This window comes from Sciurus carolinensis, chromosome 13, assembly GCF_902686445.1.
Source record: "Sciurus carolinensis chromosome 13, mSciCar1.2, whole genome shotgun sequence".
NCBI classification, from domain to species: domain Eukaryota; kingdom Metazoa; phylum Chordata; class Mammalia; order Rodentia; family Sciuridae; genus Sciurus; species Sciurus carolinensis.
In genome coordinates this window covers 25,013,830-25,026,458 of record NC_062225.1, presented here as the reverse complement: position 1 = coordinate 25,026,458, position 12,629 = coordinate 25,013,830, and the positions used below count along the sequence as shown (strand labels likewise).

General features: G+C 34.0%; 1 protein-coding gene and 1 non-coding gene across 2 annotated transcripts in view; both read right to left on the bottom strand.

Annotated features, from left to right (window-relative positions):
* Positions 1 to 12,629, bottom strand: part of Alms1 (ALMS1 centrosome and basal body associated protein) — a 226,398-nt gene that overhangs the window by 166,519 nt on the left and 47,250 nt on the right. The window contains 2 exon segments of the mRNA XM_047522128.1: positions 780 to 897; positions 7,097 to 7,292. Coding sequence (XP_047378084.1) covers positions 780 to 897; positions 7,097 to 7,292 — 314 coding nt within the window.
* Trnaa-ugc (transfer RNA alanine (anticodon UGC)) lies at positions 7,487 to 7,559 on the bottom strand. Its single transcript has one exon. It is a non-coding gene; the product is annotated as a tRNA-Ala (tRNA).

The following is a 12,629-nucleotide window of genomic DNA, read 5'->3' as shown; positions in this document are numbered from 1 at the left end:
TTGACAATCACATGTGTACAGAGCACTTTTCAATAAAGTAATTAAAAAGAAATACACAGCACAAGGGCAGAGGTTACTTTTTACATTCTAAACATCTATAGTTTTGTTTGTTTTGCAGTGCTGGGGTTCAAACCCAGGACCTCACACATGCTAGGCAAGTGCTTTACCACTGAGCTATACTCCCAACCCAACATCTAAAGTTTTTAATTTAAGGTGGATTCTTCTTTCAGTTCTAAAAGAGGAAAAATTATATTCTTGAATAATTTTAATTTTAAGGAATTTCAGACTTTTCTCCCATTATGATTATTCTAAAGGACATAACTTTGGACTATGTTATAAAACTTCATATTCTCAGATAAGATAAAGAGTGCTAACTAGGCAGATTCAATAACAGTTGATCAAAATAAGAGTGTAGAACAAGTAGCCTAGAAATGAATACTTTTTTGAAGAATGAAGGTAAAAAGAAGCAAAGGGATGATAACAGCATATGTATGAGGAAGTTGATAAAAAGGAAAGTCCAGTGGGCCTTATAATTAAAATATGCCTGAAATGCTAGAATACACTGGAAATTTTTTAAATAAGTCACCCAGCACATCTCTACACATACATTACCATGCCAAATTAATATACACATTTACCACCGTACTACCTTCAGAATGCGTGCTAAGAATTTTACCTCTATTTCAACGTCCCACCTTAACCTGAAGTCATTAATATTAAAAACAACTTATAATAAGAAAAAGTAGAAAGGGTAAAGGAAAATAAATAAATCATCCTACCTCAGAGGTGCAAAATCTAGTTCACTTTGGTGAAATAAGGAATCAGACCCAAGTTCCTGGTCTTGTGTCAAACATGTCAGCAAAGGCAAATCAGGAGAAGCAAAGTTATCCTGTATGACTGTAAAATTTTAAATATAAAAATGCTGAGCAACCTAAAAATGAATTGTTTAGCTTACACATGTAATACTTTAAAGTACCTAAATATACTGCTAACTGGACATTTCTACAAGCATTAGAATAAAAATATGATAGCAGCTACCATTTATTGAACCTGGCAAGGTCTAGACCTTAACAAAGTATTTCTCTTAATCCTCAGGATAGGTGCAATTACATCTAACTTATACGTGAGGAAACATAATTTCCAAACTTAAAAAGTATTAAGTAAACTGGCCAGGCACAGTGGCACATGCCTGTAATCCCAGCAGCTCAGGAGGCTGAAGAAAGAGAATCACGAGTTCAAAGTCAGCCTCAGCAAAAGCAAGGTGCTAAGCAACTCAGTGAGACTGTTTCTAAATAAAATACAAAATAGGGCTGGGGATGTGGCTCAGTGATCAAGTGCCCCTGAGTTCAATCCCTGGTACCCAAAATAAAATAAAAATAATTTATTAAGTAATCTGTTCATATTCAAACAGCTTAAGTGCCAGTGACAGTTGAACCTAAGCATTCTAACTTTTTAGCAAGTACAAAATTATTTCAGTATTTCTTAGCTATTTTGTGTATTTCTTTCAATTTTAAATAATTTAAAGATATCCATTATCAAAGTGTGACAGAGGGACTCCTAGGTCCTAAGACACTTTTAGGATGTACCTAGATTCAAAATTATATTCAAAATAATATTAAAATATCATTTGTCTTATTCAGTTCTCATTCTCTTAAAAGGGAACAGTGGCATTTTCTAGAGGCTAGGACATGTACGATACAACAACAGATCAAATGCAGAAGCAGACATGAGTATCTTGCTGTCTTCTAAGTCAGATAATAGAATTGTTAAGTAAAATAAGGCTACTCTTAAAAATATTTTTGTTTCAGAAAATAATAGTTTTCTAGAAAACTATGTACTTTGTGTTAATATACAATGAAGACTTTTTAGCTTTACTATTTTAAATATTTAGTTAAATGAATTAATAAATATTTTCTCAATTTCTATTTAAAGGGCCTGGGATTGTGGCTCTGTGGTAGAGCACTTGCCTAGCATGTGTGAAGCACTGGGTTCGATCCTGAGTACCGCATAAAAATAAAAAGTAAAATAAAGGTACTATGTTCATCTATAACTAAAGAATATTTTAAAAAATTAAAAAACACAATTTCAGTTTTAAGTTCTAACATGGAAATTATCAATAACCTGTATAAACAAAAGCTTGTTGGAACTGCCAGTAATTTTAAAATGTGTTAAGGAGACCTATTACCTAAAGTTTGAGAATTGTTCCTTTAAAGAAAAAAATTCTTGTGATTTCCTGTCAGCTTCAATGATACTCAAGACAATGTCATGACAATGCCCTTAAATATGTCAGAAATAGGAACTGGGAGTGCAGCTCAGTGGCAGAACACTGACTAGCATGCACAAGGTCCCAGTACTACAAAATAAATAGATTAAGTTAATTTTAAAATATAAATAAACCAGGTATTACGTTCTGACTCTTTACAACATTTGTACAATACAAAACAAAAAATTAGCTGAACATAGTGGCACACGCCTGTAATCCCAGTGGCTTGGGAGGCTGGGACAGGAAGATCACCAGTTCAAGGCCAGTCTCAGCAACTCTGAATGAGGCCCTGAGCAACTTGGAAAGAACCCCTCTCAAAATAAAACATAAAAAAGAACTGGGAACAATCCCAAAACACCACAGGCCTAATGTTTTCTCTGATATGTGGAAGCTACTCAAATAGCTTATTCACAATGGAGATGGGGGGGAACTAGGGAAGAACAATTACTTTAGATTAGGTATAGGGGAGTGAAAGGAGGGGATGGAAGGGGATATGGGAATAGGAAGGAGAGTAGAATGAAACAGACATTATTACCTTATATACATATATGACTGCATGACTGATGTGATTCAACAATATATACAATCACAAAAATGAAAAAGTATACCCCATAATATGTATGATATATCAAAGTGCATAAATGAATTCTACTGTCATGTATAACTAATTAGAACAAATTAAAAAATTATAAAATTAAAAAAAAAAAAGGTTGGGGATGTGGTTCAGTGGTTAAAGCACCTCTGGGTTCAATCCCTGGTACCAAACAAACAATGATAAAAAACAGAATTCCTGCAATAATGTGTACAAAAGGAGGTCTCCACCCTCTCACCACTGTTCACCCTGAAATTACTGCAAACCAAGTGTTATGGCTTGGATATGAGGTGCCCCCACTAAGCTCACTGTGATAAGACAATGAAGAAAAGCTCAGAGATGAAATGTATGAAATGTATGAGATCTGTAATCTCATCAGAGGATTAATCCATTTGATGGATTAATAATTTAAATGGATTACTGGGTAGTGACTATAGTCAGGTAGGGCACAGCTGGAGGAAATAAGTCACTAGGGGCCTGCCTTCAGGGATTATATATTTTGTCCTTTATGCTAAACGCTGAGCAAAGCAGTTTTCACCACTCTTCGGACATGATGATCTGCCTCACCTTGGGACCACAACGGTAGAGTCTGACCATCCTGGACTGAACCTCTGAAACTATGAACCCAGAGACTTTTTCCTCCTCTAAAACTTTTTCTTGCCAGGAACTTTAGTTAGTTACAAAAAGTGTACATGCCATGGTTCACAGAGCCCTCCACTTTACACACCCACGTACTCTAACATCTTTCTTTCTTTCCACTTATTTATTTCAGTGGCAGGGACTGAACTCAGGGGCACGCTACCACTGATCTACATCTCAGTACATTTTATTTTTTATTTTGAGACAAGATCTGGCTAAATGGTCCAGGGTAGCCTCAAACTTGTAATCCTCCTGCCTCAGCCTCCCAAGTAGGTGGATGCACCCATGTACTCTCAAACCCTGCACACTTTCCCTATGGTAACTTCTCACATTCCTGTCATTTTTGGTCTGTCTGCTTTCCATAAAAATTGTCAACTCTACCTCTACTTTATTCACAGCCATATCCTCAATGGTTAGGCTAAGTATCTGTATACTTAGTAGAATTCAAAACAGAGGTATTTATTTACTGAATTAATTAATTGAAAATGAGAAATTGATAAGATACTGATGTTACCATCTAGGAACAATTGATAAGTTTTTTTCCTTAGTTTTTGACTTAGAAAATCAGTCTTAAATCTTCAAAACCGATGTCCTTTACCCCTTGTAGAATAATGAAGGTTTTTTAACATAGACACCAAATTACACTGGGGTTAATGCTACAAGGGGGAATCTTGGGCAAGTATAGAAAATATATTATTTACAATTAATTATGAAAAAAGAAAAAAAACAATTAATTATGTGCTAAGCATTTAAAGAACCTAAGAATCCTAGACCTCCTCTGTAGGTTCCAAAACCTACAGAAATTCGTATCATTTTTTTTTTTTTACTTTTCTAAATAATCTGTATTTTATGAGATGCATTTTTAAGAACTAAAAGTACCACCCTGCACACAAGGCTTTCAGCTATATAAATATAGCTTATACATATTCATCAAAATTTTTTCTCTTCAATTTTTTTTATTTGCACTTTTTAGATGTACATGATAGTAGAATGTATTTTGACATATTATACATACATGGCATGTAACTTCCCATTCTTGTGGTTATACATGATGTGAAGTTAAACTAGTCATGTATTCATATATGAATATAGGAAAGTTATGTCCAATTTCTTCTACTATATTTCTTATTCTCATCCCCCCTTTCCCTTCATTCCACTTTGTCTAATCCAATGAATTCTTCTTCCCTTCCCACTCCTTTATTGTATGTTAGCATCTACATACAGAGAGAACATTTGGCCTTTAGAAATCCTTATCATTTTTAATAACTACTTAAGTATAACTAGGAAAGAACAAGAAATAAGTAAATTATAAGCAGTATTTCAAGTATTTCCTTAAATATTTAACAATATTCTAGGGTGGAGCTGGAGAGTTAAACTAGGTAAATGGGAAAATGTATTTTCTAAAGGAACAGGCCAGAGTTAATGAGTTAATAATTCTCAAATGCATGGCATACAATGTGCAAAAGGGGGGTGGCCATGCCTTTTGCTTACAGTTTTCAATTGTTTGTTTGCTCACATTGGACAACTATTGACAGCCTTGATTTTTCTTTTATTTAACCATTCTGACATCATCAATGACATCTGCCACTGGTGAGAACCTAAATACCCAATCACAGAATTAATGCATGACAAAACAGCAAGATGGAATATCCTGTGACCATCAGATCCAGGGATCTGCTCCTATCATTTTAAATGTTCTATTTTATCTCTAATAAGCAAGAAACTAGAATTATACTACTTTACATTGGAAAATATTATAGAAGTCACAGTACCATCTCCTACCCGTTACTAAAATTACAGAATTTTGCTTGACACTTTGCTGCGACACAAAACTCACTCACTGTTGTTGTTCAACCTCTTTTAGAAAATCCTTTCTTATATCAAATTGAAAACAGCCCCCTATAAGTGATGTATTCTCATTTTAACCTGAAGCATGAGTCTGCAAACATTTTTTGCAAAGAGCAGAGAGTAAATATTTTAGGTTTAGTTGGTCACGTGGGCTGTCACATATGCTTCATTTTTACAATCCTTTAAAAATAAAAATGGCTGGGGATGTAGCTCATGAGTATGTGTGAGGTCCCTAGGTTCAATAGCAAGCACTGCAAAAAATAAAAATGCAAAAAGCATTCTTAGCTCACAAATAGTACAGAATCAAGCCTTGAACTGTGGGTTATCATTTAGACTCTTGCTCTAGAGACCATTATAACACTCAACCTAGGGTACTATTGTTTTCTGTTAATTAGATTATCTTCCCAAAAGAGGAAGTGGCTTTCATCTGTCTACCCATAGGATCAAACAAGTGCGCACTTAGATAAATGAGTGAATTAAAAATTAAAAATGAGTTGCTGGGGAAGGAGAGGGGAAGTGTTGGGGAGTTATACTGGTTAAATGATATCATTATATTGTGTGCATGTATGAATATGTAACAACAAATCCCATCATTATGTACAACTATAATGCACCAGTTTAAAAACATGGGAAAAAATGAGTTGCTTCCTCTTTAGTGTGACAGATTTTCAAATATTTGAACGTCCTCTCCCCTTACCCCACCCCTCTCATCTACCAATCATTTTCATCTCCTCCAACAACAGTACTCTAATTTTATCAACATCCTAAAAATGTGGAACTAAAAGGATTTTAATGATCTACATCACAGAATGTAGCACTGATTTTTACAATCCTTTAAAAATAAAAATGGCTATAGCACTAAAATCTTGATTTGGATAGCATTTGTTTATGTTTGAAAAGAATTTGCTGAATCAAGTCCTATCACACTTCTGTACAAAATTCTATAAAATCATTTCAGTTAATTCCTTGAGGATCTGAAAGGTACTTAAAGTTTATCTTTTTAAAGCTAATAAAACAGTTCTAGCTGGGCTCAGTGGCACACGCCTGTAATCCCAGTGGCTCAGGAAGCTGAGGCAGGAGGATTTTAAGTTCAAAGTCAGTCTCAGCAACAGCGAGGTGCTAAGCAACTCAGTGAGACCCTGTCTCTAAATAAAATATAAAATAGGGCTGAGGATGTGGCTCAGTGGTCAAGTGCCCCTGAGTTCTATCCCTGGTATCAAACAAACAAACAAACAAACAAAAAAAAAAAAAACCACTGTTCTACACTAAACAAAGGAAAGTAGTAATATCTACCTCAGTTAAGCCATTTAACCTCTCTATCTCAATTTTTTGGTCTTAAAGTCTTAAGAAATTCTCAGAATCAAACAAGATAAATATAGACATTTGTTTGGTTGTATAGGAAACATGGAGTCTCCACTGATGAGAAAACCAGTCAAAGAATAATATCTGCATTACCCAAGAACAACTCTACCAATTCAGGAACTGAAGAGGCATACCCACTAAAGAGGAAGTTCACCTTTCTGCCTTCTATAAGCATTAGGGCATGATAAAATGAAGGGTAACTGCACATTTAATATAACTAGACCAGCTGGCCAGTGTAGAAAACCAGAAACAAACTAGTCCTTTTGAGTACAACACTAGAGAGCTCCTCAAATCAAAAAGGATTTAGTAATGTACAGGACTAAGAGTCTCCCCAAAACTACTTTCCAAATGTGAGGTATTAATAATACTAGTTAAAAACACAAAGGCATTACCTAGCAATGGAGAACATAAGAGATTTCTGTTTCGTTCCTTTACTTGATCTTCTGATTGGGTCAATACAGCTTCCTCCAAAGAGGGGAACTCTATCACTTCAGACCCTTCTGCTCCCACGTTAATTCTGGTCTGCGATATATCCAAGGTTTGGGGAAAGTCCATTTCTTGAGGAAAACAATGCCAAGATTCTGTTCTCTAAAAGAGTAATTTTAAAGGAAAATATGCCAAGTCATTTAGTTAATATACATATTAACATTTAGATTAAAATGCCTACCCATGTAGCATATAGCTTAATCTTTTATGACATTATGACATTCTCCAAAATGTGTGGAAAAAGTAAAGCTGTTCCTTCTGTGTTTCTCACTTTTTTTTTTTTTTTTTTTTTTTATTGGCAGTGCTGGGGATTGAACCCAGGGCCTTGTGCTTGCAAGGCAAATACTCTACCAACTGAGCTATATCCCCAGCCCTCTCACATTATTAACTACACTTTAGATCTCTTTCTATTTCTAATCATTTCTTAAAGTCCTAAAGAATTCCTGGTGTTCTGCTATGTTTTAAGTCAGTTCTCATAATTAAATCAATGGATTTGGGCTCTACATAAGAAAATTTCACAATTTAATTATAATAAAATTGCAAAAAAAAATTTCCAAACCTAAAGGTGGTATAGTACTCTCTACATGTGATCACTTTACTAGTTCTAGTACTATCGTATCATCCCATAGTAACTCATTGGTGTCTTTTTAAATACTCTTGCATTAGCAGCTTGATTCAGAGTTATGCTCCTCAAACTATGGTAAAAGACCTACTTCAAATTCATCACACTGATATACTTCATTAAAATGTGTATAAAAATTAATAAGCAATAAGCTAATTTTTAATTAGTAAAAGTAACTAGAAAAATGTAATTTAAAAAGTATATAAACACAAGATATAAAATTCAGGCCTAAATGTCTGATTTCTAGTTCTTAAAAACAAAACAAAAAACATAAAATTACTCTGTCAAACTGCTATAAGATTTTCCAAACACTTCCTCTCAATTTCTGCACTTACCTTTTTTCTTGGTACCAGGAATTGAACCTAGAGGGGCTTAACCACTGAGCCATATCCCCAGTCCTTTATAATATCTTACTGAGACAGAGTCTGGCTGAGTTATTAGTGCCTTGTCAAGTTGCTGAGGTTTGCTCTGAACTCACGATCCTCCCAAGCCACTGGGATTACAGACATGCACCTCTGCACCTAGCTGTACTTACCTCTTTTATTTTTTTTCCAAGTTGTACATGGATCCAATATCTGTATTTTATTTAATTATTTTTATGTGGTGCTGAGGATCGAACCAGGGCTTCACAGGTGCTAGGCAAGGCACTCTACCACTGAGCTACAACCCCAGCCCCTGTACCGACTCTTGGCAGACCAGTATTTTTACAAGAAATTCCTGAACTGGTACCACATTAATTAGCAACACTGAATTAAAGTTGAATTAAATACTGAAAGTGACCAATTTTAAAGGCATTTTCCTTTTATGTTTGATGTTAGCTAATAAGTACATTTTTCAATCTTGCTATGAAAAGTATTCTTTCACTGTCATTTTTAAATAATTTACAAATAAGTAGTAACTTTTATCAAACTACACTGCAAGGGCTGGGGATATAGCTCAGTTGGTAGAGTGCTTGCCTCGCAAGCACAAGGCCCTGGGTTCAATCCTCAGCACCACAAAAAAAAAAAAAAAAAAAAAAAAAAAAAACTACACTGCAGCAGTCTTCTTTTCCCCAATTCGAGTATAGCAATAAATTTCCTTATAGTAAAACATCATCATTTATTATTTGAGTTAGATCAGACTTATAAATTATATTTACTAACATTAATATTTTCAGACAGAGTCATAAAAAGATTAATTAGCATTTTAGAATGCCTTGCTTTACTTTGTAACTTTTTTCCTTAACTTTATTCTATATTTTTTATACAAGAAAATTCAATATTCCTTAAAAATGTAAACATTTTCACTAGTGAAGTTATTATGTTCAAGAGCCTTTTTGATAGCTAGTACTATTTCTCAATTCCCTCTTTAACCATTCTTGACCATCTTTTAAAGTCTATTCATTTTTCTTTTTCTTAATTGTAATTGCTAAGAATGCATTTATTTTTCCATATTTCTTGAATTTAATTTTATTATACTTTCTAATTTATTTCTGTCTTTTGCTTTGCCATGCTTCTTCTACTTGCAGTTTTTCATTATTCATCTAAAATTTTTAGATTCAATTTTACTTTATTTAAAAACATGAGATGACATTATATTGATGGCATTGGTTTCATTATTTTGTAAATAGTGTATTAGTGAACTCTTTCTTCTCCTTGACCAACTCAAATGCTTTTAAGAAAATCTAGATATATTTTAATTTCCAGATTAAAAAAATCCATAAGAACAAGACATATTATAATTCAGAAAGATTTTTATATTTTCCAACAAGACTTATAAAAGTCTTTGAAGAGATATTTTCAGTATTTAAATGCAATAATAAAATACTTATTTGGTAAATTTTTTAAAAGATACTCAACTACCCACACATAATATGTTATGTAAATATATACAAAGAGAAAGATTGGAAAGAAATATTCTAAAATATTAACAATACTCATCTATGGCTTATGGGACTATAGAGTAGTAGACCCTTGATATTCCAAAATATCTCAACCCCCTTCTATGATAGATAAATTAGTCAAATACATAAGATGGAACTGATGCTAGAAATGCACTTTTTACCTAATACTTGAAAATTAAATCCGAGAATGATAAATTGTATTCAACCCAGGCACTGGGCCACATCCCCAGGCCTTTTTATTTTTTATTTTGAGACTGTGTCTCACTAAGTTACTTAGGACCTAAGTTGCTGAGGCTGGCCTTGAACTTCCAATTCTCCCATCCCAACCTCCTGAATTGCTGAGATTACAGGCATGAGCCACAACAACTGACTCTTCAACAGCAGTAATTCTTTATCCTCATGAAGACAACTATTCTATCATATTTATGCTTTTCATTTTTTATCTTATATATTTGACATAATAATTTTACATTTTATAGAGTACACTATGACCCAGCATATGTGTATATATAATGTGTAATGACTGAATCAGGGTAATGAACATATCTAACACCTTCAAGATTTATCTGTTTCTGTGGTTTGGGAATATTCAAAACTATCTCCACTAGTTATTTTGAAATATTCAATTAATTGTTGTCACCCACAGTTATCCTATTGTGATATAAAACATTAGAAATTATTCCTCCTGCTATTCAACTGTATTCCTATACCAGATAACAATCCTCTTTCCATCTCCCTCTCCACTACACCATTCCCAGGCTCTGGTAACCACTTTACTATTCTTTACTTCTTCCACATATGAATGAGCACTACTAATTCTTTACTAATTTATAATTCTGTAACTTCACACAGACAAATCCTATCACATTTACATTTTTTCATCGTCTTTCTTATCTGTATTTCCTTCTTTATCACTGAGAATTTTTAGAATCACCACCATGCAGATACCCTTTACCTTCTTGCCACCTTCTCCCACTGACTTATTTGCCAGACAAAAACTAGCAATGGCTGAACCTTCTCATTGCCTCAATCCAAGTGGTAGCACATTGCTAAAGAAACTCACATTAGACTGGTTTTTCTTTAAATTGATGATATTAAACCTCAAGTGTACTCAGTATCACTTGGAACTCCTAATACATCTTCTTGGTGAGTTGACTCCCTCAAGTAACTACTTCAGAACTTTCTTCCCTTGGTTTGAACTCATGACTTCATCTTCTACTCCATTACGTGTATAACAGAGAACAGGAAACTCCATGTCTTCTCACTGCCAGATTTAATCTACTAAGATTTCTATCTTATGACTTAAAAAAAAAAAAAGTTTTCAAAGTCCTTCCCATTTCATCACATTTTTTTTAACAAAGATGCACTTTTTTTTAACTTCATTTATTTATATTTTATGTGGTACTGAGGACCAAACGCAATACCTCACATGGGCTAGGTAAGTGCTCTACCACTAAGCCACAACCCCAGTCCCATCACCACATTATTTCAATGATTTCCTTTCCATGTTTTTTTGAAAAATTTCCTTCCTGCTTTCCTTCATCCATTTTTCTCTCATTACTGAACCATTCCTCTCACCATGCAAACATACTCACACTCACTTCCTTAATAATTTTAACTAACCTCTGTTCAACATTCCTTTCCTTTCTAAATTATGTATTTTATTATAATGTTCTCATCATACAAATTATTTTTGGTGTTTACCCCTTTATAATCAATGCCAAAAGGCCCTCAAATCTCTACATACATTTGATAGATGTAAGGATGACAAGCTTTTGGACAAAGTTTGAGGGAGAAAAAGGTTGAAAATAGAAATCTAAGTTGTATATGTATGTATTTATTTATCTTTTCTCCCCCTATGTTGTGTTGCCTGGGTTGGCCTCTACAAACCACTGGACTCAGCATCTTCCTGCCTGAGTGTCCCAAGTAGCAGGGAATATAAAAAATGTGGATGAGAACCAAAACATTCTAATACTTTAAAAACAAGTTAAAAACTCAAAAAAATAATAATAATTCTGTCCTGGAATTATACAGAGTAATGACACCTGTGACCAGCTATGCACTGCATGTTCACTATACTCTTTCAAATTTTTTTAAACATTATGCAAAAGAAAAAATTTTCTTGCAAACCACATTTGAATCATACTCATCCACAACCTTTGAACTATAATTCTAGGATTTATGAGAGGAAGGTAAAGCAGCAAGAATACTGAGAGAAAATAGCCAGAGGAATAGAGAGAAAAAACCAGAAAAAAACAAGAAAAGAAGTTATTGTAAGAAGTTATGCAATGATTAATATTATCAAATGCTATTTATTACACCTAAGATGAAGACATTTTCAATGGTTACAGCCTGGAGAAATATTACTGATATCAAGATGGGAACAGCCCAGGGATGCTAAATATCCTGTGATATAAGTACAGCCTCCCACAATAAACAATTATTCAACCCAAAATACTAGTAGTGACAAGGTCAAGAAATCCAGTGTTAGTAGAAAACAAAGGCAAAAATCTTTGTTGAATAGGATGACACCAAGATTTCTCAGAACAGAAGAAGCATAAACCACAAAAGAAAAAGCACCCACAAGCCAATTTCATAAAAACTTCCATTACTTGAAGACATGGGAATGCAAAGACAAGCCGTAGTTTCAGAGAAAATGGTTACAAGATGCATGTATGATAAAGGACTTGTATTTAGAATATATAAGCACTCTACAAGTTCAACAAATAGAAAAAACTAGCCATTATAGGTGGGGGTTAAACCCTTCATTGAAGAAGAAAACATGGAAGGCAAATAAGCACATAAAAACATGGTAGTATCATTAATCACTAGATAAATGCACATTAAAACCACAAGGTGAGGAGCTGGGACTGTGGCTCAAAGGTAGAGCGCTTGCCTAGCACATGTGAGGCACTGTGTTTGATCCTCCACACCA